Below are 13619 nucleotides of genomic sequence, written 5' to 3'. Positions count from 1 at the left end.
CTCCCCGCCATGGACAAGGGGAGGGTTATCCACCTGGATACATTGTCACTGATTTTGTTCATCACCGTCCCATAATTGGCACGCATAAGGGCCTCCCTATCCTTTTCTATATGAATACCCAGGTATTTGAAATCTCCCTCGCACCAGGCAAGGGGATATTCCAGCTGAAACTCACGTGTCGAGGCAGTAAGTGGAAAGATGCAGGACTTGCTCCAGTTAATTTGCACACCTGAAAGAACTCCAAAACGGACGAACTCCCTAAGTATGGGGCGCAGATTCTCGCCGGGGTGGCATACATAGAGTGTAATATCGTCTGCGTACATTGAGATGAGGATTTGCCTTTGATAGCACCTCAGCGCACTATCCCGATGATGTTGACGTAATTTAGCTGCAAGGGGTTCAGTGGCTATGGCGTACAGGAGCGGGGACAAGGGGCATCCCTGCCTAGTCCGAGGACAACTGCCCGTTAATGAGTACTCTAGCCACAGGACGCGTATACAGCAGCTTGATCCAGGATATAAAAATAGCAGGGAAGCCCATCCGCTCAAGCACCTGGAATACATAATCCCACTCAAGCGAGTCAAACGCTTTAGTGGCGTCTAAAAAAATGGCCGCCATTGGCAAGACCTCATGGATAGAATCATTTACTGAGAAAAAAGTGCGAAGATTGTGCGAGGTCGCCCTGCCGGGGACAAACCCAGCCTGATCAGGAAGTATAAGGTTTGGCAGTAGGAGACTAATGCGCGTCGCAATTAGTTTGGCGAGTATCTTCACGTCACAAGTAAGTAAGGAGAGGGGCCTATAGGAATCGCAGCGTGAAGCAGGCTTCCCAGGCTTCAGCAGGGATGTGATAAGGGCAGTTCTCATGGAAGCGGGGAGGTACCCAACCTCTAGTGCATCTTCGTACACCTCCCGCAGGACCGGTGCCATGAAGTCGATGTATGTCTTGTAAAACTCTATGGGGATGCCGTCATGCCCAGATAGTTTCAACATCCTTAACTGAGTCCTTATTACGTTGAAAGAAGTCTAAACATTCCTCGCGAAGCTCCTCCTGGAATACCATATCTAGGAGCATCGAGGGCTGCATGCGCCATGCCGTGACAGGGGGCCCCATTTCGGCACCTTTCAATGTGATCCGAACCGGAGAGTGGTCCGAATACGTTCTGGGGAGGTGTGTTGCGTGTACCAGTGCTGTGTAGAGATGGGACGTTAGGAATATGTAGTCAAGTCTAGCCCACGATTTCGCCTGTGCGGTAAAGTGAGTACCTTCCTCCAGCGCCCCACAATGTGAACGCCATGCATCTATAAGATGGTTGTCATCAATAGTCGCACGAATGACCTCCCTCCCTTTAGTGTAGTGATGCGGGGCGGGATGTGATCTGTCCAAAGTGGGGTTCAAGGCTACGTTAAAATCACCCCCCCATATAATGTGTTGGGACCCCGTCTCAACTATCGCTGCCCATAAGGCAGTGAAGTACTGCGGATCATCTACGTTAGGTCCATAACAACAGGCCAGCGTCACTGATATACGCCCCAACCTGCCCCACATTAAGCAGTATCTCCCCTGTGGGTCTGTCCTTGAGCCTGCCAGAAAGAAGGGTGTATTCCGTTTGACAAGTATAGCCGTACCACGTGCATATGATGAATATGAAGAGAAGGCAGTGCATGAGGCCCACCTGCTGCCATAGGTGTGTGGTCCATTAGGTGCAAAGTGCGTTTCCTGTAAAAAAGCAATGTGTATTTTATGGCGATCTAGATATCCCAGTATCTGTCTCCTCTTTCTGTGATCCCCCAGCCTCCTCACATTCCAAGTGAGTACATTCAGGTGTGTGTCCCCCATGGGTGTAAATGGATACATACAGTAGGAATCAAGGCATCCAACAAGGCGTAGACACAATCAGGGAGACTTACAACCCTCAGATCGCCCCTCAAGACAGTGTTACCCGGGGGGAATGGAAATCGTCGCCCAGGAGCTCCTCCCTTAGCTGCAGTACTGCGTCTCAGCCCCTCATTTTGCACACATAACAAAGTAGACCCATCCTTCTCCCGGCCACCAGCTAGCCATCTCCAAACGTGACTTCGAAGCCATTTTACGAGAACTAGTGCACATGTTCTAAACCAAAACCAAACAGGTGTGGCTAAGTAAACCCCTACCCACCTCCCACCCATATGTAGAAGCAGTTTTCCGTCACTGGACCTCCATGTTACGGACCAACAACAAAAGCAAACACATCTCCCTACACAATACCTCCCCCTCCCCCCCCAACACCCTCCAACAATAGTACCAGGCATGCAGATTGAACAGCAGCATTCAGCAATCCACCGAAGAGTCTCCACCAACCCAGCGCTGCTAAAGTAAGCCACCCTGTATCATCAGCAGTCATACCATGCAAGGTCCCCCCCCCTCCACCCTCCTCCCACTGAAGCGTCCCCAACTCGCCAGCATCCCTTGCCCACCCCCCACCCACATAGTAACCAGAACAGGTAAACAATATAAGAGCAAAAGTCAAGGTCCTTGGGGCACACCCAATAGGGGCCATCAGAGGCGCACGGTCACCCACCCCTGTTCCTCCCGCTCCGTGCATGTCCACCCTCATCGTCCTTCTCTGGGAGGGAGAGGGAGTTTGGGGGGTGGGGGCCTGGCATACATTACCACCTGTTGTCCGGCACCCGTCCACGGTACCTCAGAAGTAATTCGAACCACCGCACACCGTGATGCCCTTTGCTTCACAACAAGCCAGCAATGGCAATGCAGAAGACCGGTGTCTCAGATCAGTACAGGGCCCTCGCCCATTCATTCAGGACCGGAGTCCTGGTGTCTGTCAGCATCCGCAGGGCGCCTACCACGTTTAGGCAAAGTTTTAATATAGTCTTCAACTTGCTGAGGGTTAAGAAAAAAATGCTGTGTGCCTTGATGGGTTATTCGCAGTTTGGCCGGGTATAAAAGGGCATAGTCAATGTTCAGATCCCGAAGTTTTCTCTTAACCGGAAGGAACTTCCGCCGTTGTTCCTGGACCACCGGGGTAAAATCAGGATATATAGAGAAGGGCACTCCATCATAAGTGAGGTTCTGGTTCGTCCTGGCTGCTCGTAGTGCCGCATCTCGATCTCGATAGTTGAGCAGGCGTGCAATAATGGGCCGTGGCGGTGCGCCAGGCTTGGGCTGGGGACCTAGCGAACGGTGGGCGCGTTCCACAATAAACTGGTTCGAGAGAGCCTCCTCCCCCACTGCTGCTGTTAGTAGCTTCTCAACGTAGAGCTCCATTTTCCCCGTGTTGGTCGATTCCGGAATGCCCGTGACGCGTACGTTGTTCCGTCTACTTCTCGCTTCCAATTCTTCATTCTTGGCGGCAATTACTCTTAATAGATTATCCATTCTGGAGAGTCGAGAAGTATGTGCCGCCGCGGTGTCATCATGTTCAGATATCCGGCGCTCTGCCTCCACTATGCGCTCTTCATGGACATCCATTTTCTGGACTATGCTATCCATTCTGGCGGACAGCCTGTCCACCTTGTCCACAACAGTAGCAAAGCCCTGGCGGATCTCCTGCATCATCAAGGCAATGTCAGGGGCTGTGTGGGCCTGGGTAGAAACCTCCGCTGCTGGGCTCCGAGGTTGTCCGGTGTCACCTACGTGTTTGGTCACTTTCTTTTGCGTCGCAGGTTCAAACTGCAGCTTGGGCTGTCTAGTATCCGGCTTCCCCATGGTCGCCAGGCAATGGGGGGGAGCTGCAGCACCACTCACACTCTGGCTAGCGGTATGGGAGGCAAAGAGGCACGCACACAGTGACCTTGGCGACTTCACACAGGTTCAACACCCTTCTCCTATCACTTAGAGCCAGGGATATATGCAGCCGGGGAGTTCCTCGGGGGCCCGAGGGTAGCGAAGCGTGCAGCAGGCCAATATTGTCCAACGGGCCTCAGGCACGGGAGGCCAGCGCGTCCCCCTCAGTCTCTCAAACCGGGCAACAGGCAGCGCCCCGGGGGGGGGGGGGAGGAGTCCTCACAGGATCTCCGGCGCCGTGGGTGCGTCTGACCGATGTCACTTCCCACACCAGATGATAGCGGTCCGCAGCGGCCCTCAGTCCCCTTCCTCAAATAGCCTCACCTTGTCCCACAATTATGAATGGTCCGTTGTGCCAGTCGCGCCTATATGCCACATCCCATTTCAGGCTACACTGGTCCCAATGCAGTGAGGAGTAATGTCCAAGAGGCCTGCCTCCACCTGTTCGCGCCCAGTTATAGGCAGGGTAAGGCAGCCAGCATTGCCCCACGACGTGGCCCTCCAATAATCACCGCAATCTCTGCAAGCATAGTCAGCTTTGCAGCCTTACATGTCCCCAGGATACTCTGCCCGTGAAGGGAAGCGTGGGTCACTCCTCCAGGATCGGTCTCCCGCCTTGGTGACTGGCAAAAACAGAGGCCCCGAGGGTCCAACTCCTAGAGCAGTCCGCCTGTCCTCCCCCCCAGGAGGCGTAGATAGTGGTTCCTCCCCCCGCCAGGGCGGCGGGTGCTGGTAGTGCGGGCAACGATAGAGGGGGGGTGGGGGGGAGTGCGCCGTACCTTTCCGCGGTCCGCTGCTCTCCGGGCGGCCGCCGCCGTTCCGCAACACCTCGGGCGCCTTCCTGGCCTTCTCCCTCGTGACGCGCCCCGGCCTCGCGTGGAGAGCCGTCCGGCCGGGCTCAGCAGCAGGCTCCAGCAGTAGGACACGGCCAAACTTAAAACAGCTCCAGGTCCGCCGTATTTCAGCGCAGCGGCACCAAACTTTCACCGAGTCTTTCTCCCACCTTTGTATGCATTCTAGCCAAGTTTGGGACGGGTGTCAGCATGTTAACAGGATAATTGCAGGATATCTGTAGCCAGGCAGCTGGAGCCTCACAGAAGTGCCGCCATTCAGCTAGTGCGCCACCTAGCGCCCTATTGGGTCAGATAGTTCCTGATCAGTCGACCAACCATCACTCCTTGCATGTTCAAGATTTTTATATCTGTCATGTAAAACATTTTCTTCCCCCCTTGCATTAAGATCTAGGGATTCCCTACATCTTACTACCTGAGTATTACTTTGTGTGCCCACTTTGTTGACAACAGTTAAGTTTGTTGTAATCCCCTGTATGTTATCTAGGACATTTTTTGACCCTTCAAGTCAATCACACTCATTTAAGTTAGACAAAGCGGAATATCTATTTTCCAAACTCAACCCCCAGTCACAAGTTGGGCCGCTCCTCGCCCTTCTGCTATCCACAACTGACCACTTAGTTCTTAATACACTTGGTTTTGCTACAAGACCTCTTCTACTATAGAAGAAGTCCAGTGTGAGTGGAATTAATTCAGCTGTTCTACGTTGGGGGGGGGGGAATAGGTTAGCTAGAATTTCAGGCAGTACTTCGGGATCTTTGAGATTCAGTACCACACAGTCGCCCACAAATTTCTTAGGACTACTCCCTATCCACTTCACTCTTCTTGCTGATGACAAATCCTCTGATAACTTTTGTTTACCCCTAGGAGAAATATGCATGTTGTTACTCAACCAGAGCAGTGCTTTATTTAGTAAAGATTGGGGAAATTCAGTCTGGCTTGTTTTCAGGGGTGGAACATTGGCGAGAACCAGGATCAGAGGGGAGGCTTCTACAATTAGTTCAACCGGACCTGCTTCCAATCCTAAGCCAGATTCTTCAATCCTCACTGGACTCGCTATGGGACCATCAACTAGAGGGATGTTTGTACATAGTCCTAATTTTGGTGTGGAGGGGTGAATTGAAGCTATTGGGGCTATTGACTCTGCTCCCTCCCCTGGTGGATTTTCCCTGGTTTGCTTTTGCTCAATCTTGCTTGCGACCAGATTTGGTATATCCCCCACATTATCATTGGTGCTTTTCAAGAGGCTCTCAAGTTTATTAACTTTGTCAGTGAGGTGGTCAATCTTGGATAACAAAGGTTTAATAATCCGACTTAATTTTGAGTCCAACATACCCATGAGTTTTTTGATAATGGCATCATCCCACACCATGTTACCATTGTCTTCTCTCCCTGCATCTTCTATGGCGCTTTTGGACGTAGGGGATGCTAATCTTTTTCTACTAGAGCGCAACCCTCCTCTTTTTGGTTGGGACTTAGTGGCCCCTCTAGCTTTTCTCGGCGCTGGGACAGGCGCTGAAGGGGAAAAAACTTCCTCGACTAGTTCTAGATCTTGGTGCAACTCATCTAGATCATCCTCCACTATTATATCTAGGTTAGAGGTGGTAGAGACATTTAGCAGAGGCCTATCGGTATCGGGTTGCGAGAGTACTACAGCTTCATTCATTGGATCCAGATGCAATAAATTCACAGGTGACGTCTCCATTTGGGTGACTATTGGTATGGGGCTGAGTCCCAAAGAAGACCTTCGCTCGTTGTTTATTTTAGCCACCACCTGGACTAAATAATTGTCCATGGTGTTAGAGGGAGCGATAAGTGGTTTTTGCTTAGACATCGCCAGGAACTACATACAATAAGGAGGTATGTCCAGTGCAAATGACCCACTTCCAATCACAGTATAAACTTACTTTCACACTAAACAGACAATAACGAAGTATAGAAGGTTTCAGCAGTTTAAAAATACCGCGTAATAGAAATTGGCAAGGGTCCTAGTCCAGTTCAGTCGTGGCCAGTCTTGGACTGTCTTAGACTGTCCGCCCTTTGTCCGGGCTTCGTCCGGGCGTCCCGCTCGCGTCCCGCCTTGCGGGAGGACCCGGGCTTTTCAAGCGCCTCCTGGCGCAAGGCAGTGACGCGCACTGCGTGCGCCGATGCGAGGCCCCCTGGGAAGCTGAATCCTCTCTGCGGCCGCTGATGTTTCCAGGCGCGGCGTCGGCGGTTGCTCGGCGTGTGTCCCAGGTAGGTGGCGAGCAGGCAAGGAGGGTCTCCAGTTCAGGTAGCAAATTTGGAAAATACAGGACAGTATCAATATAGTACTGATTCTAGTCTATATTATTCACAGCTTTATCCGGTTTCTTTATAGAGACCACTGTTTACTTAAGATACTGACACCCAAGGTCCTTATTTACCTTGTGGGTTCCCTTGTTTGGTTTGAAATACCACTCAAAGGAAGTCAGAATGTTTTTTGCGAATGTTGGCCTACTGTCATCAGTGGATACCCAGCTTCTCCCTAGTGGTCTAGCCTTTACAGAGGGTTACACACAAGGATGTGCATGATCCGTTATCTTGATTTAATGATCGCTTGATTGCCAGCCTAGAGCTGACAGAAAGTCTCTATTGTGGCCTTGCACTAAGAATGCCTGATTATAATTATCCTGGGCGGTAAATCCCGTTCAGCTTGCGGAATTTGCAGAATTTGGGTAATTTCGCGTTCCACAGACAACGCGAAATTGCCAAACTATCCGCGATCCGTGGCTTTGCTGAGTTTTTTGCATGCCCGCGCTTTCAAAATGCCTGTTCGCGAAATATTTCCCCCAAGCATACAAACAGCATTCGTGAACAGGAAAAAAGCATTGCTAACGGGCGGAACAAGCAATTCCGCATGTTAGCGGATTTTCTGCTTGCTCGATTTTTTGCTGTTTTGCAGAGTTTTGCATAGTGCGACTACGCAAATTCCGCCCAGCCCTAATTATAATAAAGCCTTTGCTCTCTTTTGCAGTGAGAGAGAGGGCTGCACTCTTTCAGTGCTTACACAAATGCATGGAACTGCCTAGATCCCAGTGGCCTAATTTTCCACTACACTTGACCCCATAGCTTCAGGGCTGCCTTGATGCCTTAAAACTGTGGAAGGCATTGGCGTCAGCTTAGAACGGTGTGAAAGTATTGTGATGCATCACCCCTTTACCATGTTTGTGCCCCATTCTCTTGAGACATTGTTTACTTGTACTCATACTAAACACTTGACTGACAGCAACTGGCAACCTAACAATTCCTAGTTCAACAAAGGTTCTTTACACATACACAAGCAACCCTGCAAGAAAAATGTCCACAGTCTACAGCTCCCTGATAAAAAGTATGCTGTATCTACCAAAGACTTCCCTAGTGCTAATGTTTTGCTCCTATGTGCGGATTTCCTTTAGAATAAAATGTCTTTAATTTTATCATCGTTCGCCCTGACCCCGGAATCTTAAGATAGATTGCATCAAGGTGGTCACCATTTTTGTTTTTGGGAATATTTAAAGATGTAGCCTCCCCTTTCTCTTCTTTGATAACTAATATATGTAATTACTCCTTAGAGGGCGCATTGTACCTAATTGTTGTAAATCAGCATTAGTTACTGCACTCTTAAAAAAAAAGGAGTCTGCTCTCAGTCCCACTATTCTAAATAAATATATATTTCTGCCCTGGGAGGTTTGATTACCTCTTTCCGTTTATAGTTTTATGGCTATGCAGATTATACCCATATATTCGTCTTGTTAGACTTGGCATCTTTTGGCATGTTTCCCCTGAGTTTTTGCTTTCTAACTTCCCGGTTTTGCTAGCTTAGTGTCTCTGCACACTTTCTCACTGCTGATCAGTGTTAAAGTGCAAGTGCTTCTGTTGTAAATTGTGTTATGGCTTGGTGTTTCCATGATTGGCATATTTGATTTACATGTCAGTCCCTAGTAAAGTGCACTCAGGGCCTGATTCACAGAACTAACTTAAGACAAAATCCTAAACTTACTACAATTTTGGTATTCACAGAAGGCACTTACTCATTTTGGTATTCACAGAAGGCACTTACTCATTTCGGTTTTCACAGAAGTTTGGAGTCCTAACTTTAGGACTCCTAAATGCCTTCTGTGAATACTGAAATTCCTAAAGTTAGGATTTTTCTCAATTTACTAGTAGCAAAGTTAGGAGTCCTAACTTTAGGACTCCTAAATGCCTTCTGTGAATACTGAAAGTCTTAAAGTTGGGATTTTTCTCAGTTTAGGAGTAGTTAAGTTAGGACTCCTAACTTTAGGACTCCTAAATACCTTCTGTGAATACAGAAAGTCTTAAAGTTAGGATTTTTCTCAGTTTAGGAGTAGCAAAGTTAGGACTCCTAAATTTAGGACTCCTGAACTGAGAAAAATCCTAACTGGTAATGAAAAACTCTAAATGTCCTTTTTCACTACTGCAAGGCCTATCTCTCTCATAGGATAACATTGGGAGTAAAATATAAAAAAATTAAGTGTAATTCACAATTAGAAAGAGATAAACTTTTCAAGTTTGGTGTCTATGGAATAATAATTTAAAATCACAAAGTAATTTGAAGTTGGATTTTAAATTGCAATTTGGAAAATTATACTTTTAGGAAGTTGGCATTTTCTAACTTCAGCACTTCTGTACCTGGTGCTTGTCTTTGCTCACTTGTCTGAAGTGAGGAGAAAGCTGGACTTTGTATATTCTTTCTAGACAGCCACCAGCCACTCACAAAACGGGAGCTAGTTGTGTCTCAAGGGGCCATCTCTAGCAGGATGGGAGAGAGGAGCTGAGAAAATCCTCACTTAGACCTGAATAGCCTCTGTCCTGTCCCCGCACAAAGGAAAGTATACTCCCCTGTAGTGAGTCTGGAGCAAGGGCAGGAAGGGAAGTACCTCTGTGTACTTCAAAGGCCTGTCTTTGAAGTCTCCCCCACTTCAAATGCCCAACTTGGTATAAGTGCTGAACCTCTGATGTCACCACTTCAGTACACCTCTGGGCCTGTATATGCTATGACAAGAAATTGGACTGATGTGCTGACCTGCTGCCCTCTTGCCTGGAGAGTAAGAACTGGCCAGGAATCCATCTTGAACCCAGGACCCCATAGTGAATTAAAGGGCTAGTCTGCTAGCCTACTGATCTGAGCCTCAGGGACATTACAGGCTCCTCCAGGCTCCTGGACCGGTCTTTAACCAGCTCCTGCCCCTAAGAGGTGCCTCTCAGGTCATGGGCCCTTGGAATTGGTCTTTCAGGAGCTCTAGGTCTTTAGGAACTAAAAAGTTAAGCTTTTGGGCTCTTTGCAAACGTTTGCTCCAGATCCTCATTGCTCACCTAGAAATCCAGCTTAAGAAGCCGCAAGTTTGTCTCTTCACACAGCAAGGATTGTCTGCCTGTGACTGTGAGGCTCCAGCCTGTCCATCCGCGACACCTGGTGTGCGGCTTGAGCACCGCCAACCATTGCATGTGACACTCTCTTTGTTAGTTGTAAACTTCTTCTCTGCAGATGGGACTCCTAGCACAATTCTGGAGAAGGTAAAAGTTCAGCCGTACTAATCTTCCCACACTCCATCGGAGTCGGCTTTACCCTTTGACTTTAACCCGTCCAGGGTGACCTGATGGTCACTGTTGGCACTTTAAGATTTTTGATGCAATATTAGTTTATTCTTTAAAAACTCATAACTCCAGTTCTACTGATTGGATTTTTGTTGTTTTGGTCTTGTTTTTGTTTATAAAACGTTTCCCTATTTTTCGAACCTAATGTTTTTTTGTATTGTGTGTTAACTGTTTACTGTTTGAATTGTTGGTCAAATACGTTACAGACTGCCTCTAATTTAAGCCTGACAGCTCTGTGCAAGCTACCAGAGGGTGAGCTAAGTTTAATTTAGGGTTTACTTGACACTTACCTTAACAAGGAATATGGTTGCTGTTTGACTAAGGTATACACCGCAGTCAACCAACAACCCAATTTCTAAAAGTATGTTTCTATTTGCATGTCCATCCATAAACCCCTACTCACCCCCTTTCATGCCCCTCTTTTACCACAGTGAGCTCTTTCCATTTAGCAGAAAGTAGTCTTCATGTTCCAGCCCCGCTAATTCTTCCACATTTACTACCAAATCATATGCCCATATGTGTATTGAGAATAGGTTTCTCACCATAGAAATGATGGGATAGTTGAAGGCAGCTAGTTTCAGAACAGCACTTTGTAGTACCAGAGTAGTATTACTGTAACTACTACATTTATTACAAAGTACACTTCATGGATAGACTCCAAAAGACTCGCTCGAGTAGCTATCACCTTGTAATGCAGTCCCGACTATCGAAGCAACAACAATGCAATGACCTTATTTTCTGTAGAACTACTACATCAGATAGATTATAGGAAGTAGCAGGTCTGCCTTCAGGGGTTCCTACACCGGACTGTTGGAGGAAGGAGCCAGTCAGTATTAATGTAGATAGTCACTGATTCAACTTCCCACCAATATTTAATTTACAACCTGGACCTCTAAATAAACTAACAAGAAATTCACCAAAGCACATGAATGACTATCAGGGTTTGACTCCAATCGAAATGTCGGTGTAGGGATTGCCCAGAAATTGTTTGTTTGGGGTTCAACTCCAAACATTCTATCTGCTTTTGAATGTGAATACATTGCAGAGTATTTCTCAAATTTGTGAGGGGTGTGGTTGTGGAGATGCATGCTCTGGAATTGTGTCAGCGTTTGTGGCATGATCTAAATGACTGTGTAATCAAAGAAGGGGTATATTATGGTATAGAACAGGGTGATGCCAGTGTTAATTCCATAGGTAGGTGTGGTAACCTTTGATCATGGTCAATGATGCCTGTTCAGTACAGTATAGGTTCCAATTTTATTGATAATTGTAATTTAAAATTGAAATTTATATTTGTCAGAACTGTAATGTATTACATTTTGTCTGAACAGATACAAACTCAGGATAGAATGGATGTTGGAAATCAGACCTCAGTGACAGAATTCATCCTCCTGGGACTCACTGATGACTCAAGACTTCAGGGTCCACTCTTTGTTCTGTTCCTCCTGTTCTACATCTTAACACTATTTGGAAACATTAGTATCATAGCTTTAATCACCATTGAACCTCATCTCCACACCCCTATGTATTTTTTTCTAGGTAATTTGTCGTTGTCTGATTGCTGTTACTCCTCTGTCATTGCCCCTAAAATGCTGGCAGATTTCTTCTCCAGTAAGAAGGTGATCTCTTTCATTGGTTGTGCATCACAGAGTTATTTCTTTACATTTTTTGCAACCATCGAGGGCTACATGCTGACGGCCATGGCTTATGACCGCTATGCTGCTATCTGCCACCCTCTACTGTATCCACTTATCATCAACAGTAACACATGCATCCTGCTGGTGACCACCGTCTATTTGGGAGCCTGCTTGACTGCAGCAGTATACATTGGGTGCATATTCCACACCTCCTTCTGTGGACCTAACATCATCAACCATTTCTACTGTGATCTACTGCCACTGATGAATCTTTCCTGCTCTGACACATTTGTACGAAGGGCAGTGATTTTTTCAGTGGTGTTTTCCTTTGGCCTCCTCTGTTTTTTAGTTACAGTCGCATCATATGTCCAAATTATCACCAGTATTTTGAAGATCGGCACCGCAGTGTGCAGACCCAAGGTCTTCTCTACCTGCAGCTCCCACCTGACTGTTGTCTGTCTATTCTACGGCACTCTCCTGTTCATATACCTTCAAATTCCTATCAGTGACTCTGTCACGCAAGGTAAGGTGGTGTCTGTGTTTTATACACTGGTAAATCCAATGCTGAACCCCCTCATTTACAGCCTGAGAAATGAGGAGGTGAAGAAGGCAGTTTGTAAATGTCTGTCATTGATTAATCCAATCCTACCTGGTGTTGTTGACATTAGTATGATACCTTCTTCTAAATTACACAGATAGAAACCACCGATATCTTCATAATTGTGTTTCTTGGACCCTATAGCTGTATGATACTGTCCCAAGGGGGCTGTTATGATGCCTCAATTGTCCTATTATGCTATAATTGTGGAAAGGTGCAACCATCAACTTATGTAGCATGTACTTGACACAAATAGCACCCACACAAGCTACCATCAAAATTATGCCCAGTGTCGCCATTTTCAATTAACACAAAGTCCCATGTACTTTTTTCAACCACTTTCCAGAATCTGAAGTGCATTTCTGTCCTCCCTACAGATCCTGAATTATAAAAAAAATCAAATGACACACAATCCAGCCTCCACCCAAAGTCATGTAAATAGGAGGCACTTAGGAGGTGCTACAAGTATTGATGCCCTAAATCAGAAATGCAATCACTGCCTCAACATTTTTACATTTTCTGTCCTCAATTACTTTGAACTTCTAAAATTATATAAGGTAAAGTACCCCCAAAAATTACATTTAAAGACCGTCATACTTTTCTTTGGATTCCTGTGCTGGAAAAAACAACAATGGTCCAAAACTAACAATCAAAGCTCAATTCAATGTATACTTATAATCATTATTTATACAACTTAGTGAGCCTTCAGAATGGTTGGCTCTGTGGTCTCAATCCCCTCAGTAGTTTCTCGAAGAAAGAGATGGTGTAACAACATGACAGGAAACAATAAGTGATCAGAAGGAGTTTAATGAATCACTCCATCATTTTGTCTCAATTGTGTTAATTTTTTATCATACATTTGCTGTACAAAGGATTGTGGTGCTTCTAAGAATGTGCAAAGAGGGAATGTGAAATGAGTGAAAGAGGGGGGTGTAAAGCTAATAGAGATGGTGACACAGAAATGTAACAATAAAATTTGAGATAATTTAGAAACAGCTGGCTTAAGAGTCCCAGCTCTGTCGGCAAAAGGCCACTCCTTGTTGTGGTAATACTTTGGTATTATTGATTTCAATTTATACAGTCCAAAACAGGAATTCCAAAGTGACATGTATCATGACATTGGGTAGAAGGTG

General features: G+C 46.6%; 1 protein-coding gene across 1 annotated transcript; it reads left to right on the top strand.

The window, feature by feature from the left end:
* The first annotated feature begins 11594 nt into the window (after positions 1-11594).
* On the top strand, positions 11595-12587 carry LOC144803846 (olfactory receptor 5B21-like). The gene has a single exon (XM_078671880.1). It carries the CDS (start codon positions 11601-11603, stop codon positions 12585-12587), a length of 987 nt encoding a protein of 328 aa, XP_078528006.1. The 5' UTR covers positions 11595-11600.
* The last annotated feature ends 1032 nt before the right edge of the window (positions 12588-13619 follow it).

Source organism: Lissotriton helveticus, chromosome 1_2 (genome assembly GCF_964261635.1).
Source record: "Lissotriton helveticus chromosome 1_2, aLisHel1.1, whole genome shotgun sequence".
In the NCBI taxonomy this organism is placed as follows: Eukaryota; Metazoa; Chordata; class Amphibia; order Caudata; family Salamandridae; genus Lissotriton; species Lissotriton helveticus.
This window is presented reverse-complemented; position numbering and strand designations above follow the sequence as displayed.

Bases quoted from the DNA above. Each gene is read 5' to 3' on its own strand.
- LOC144803846 (XM_078671880.1), top strand. From the start codon at position 11,601: ATGGATGTTGGAAATCAGACCTCAGTGACAGAATTCATCCTCCTGGGA.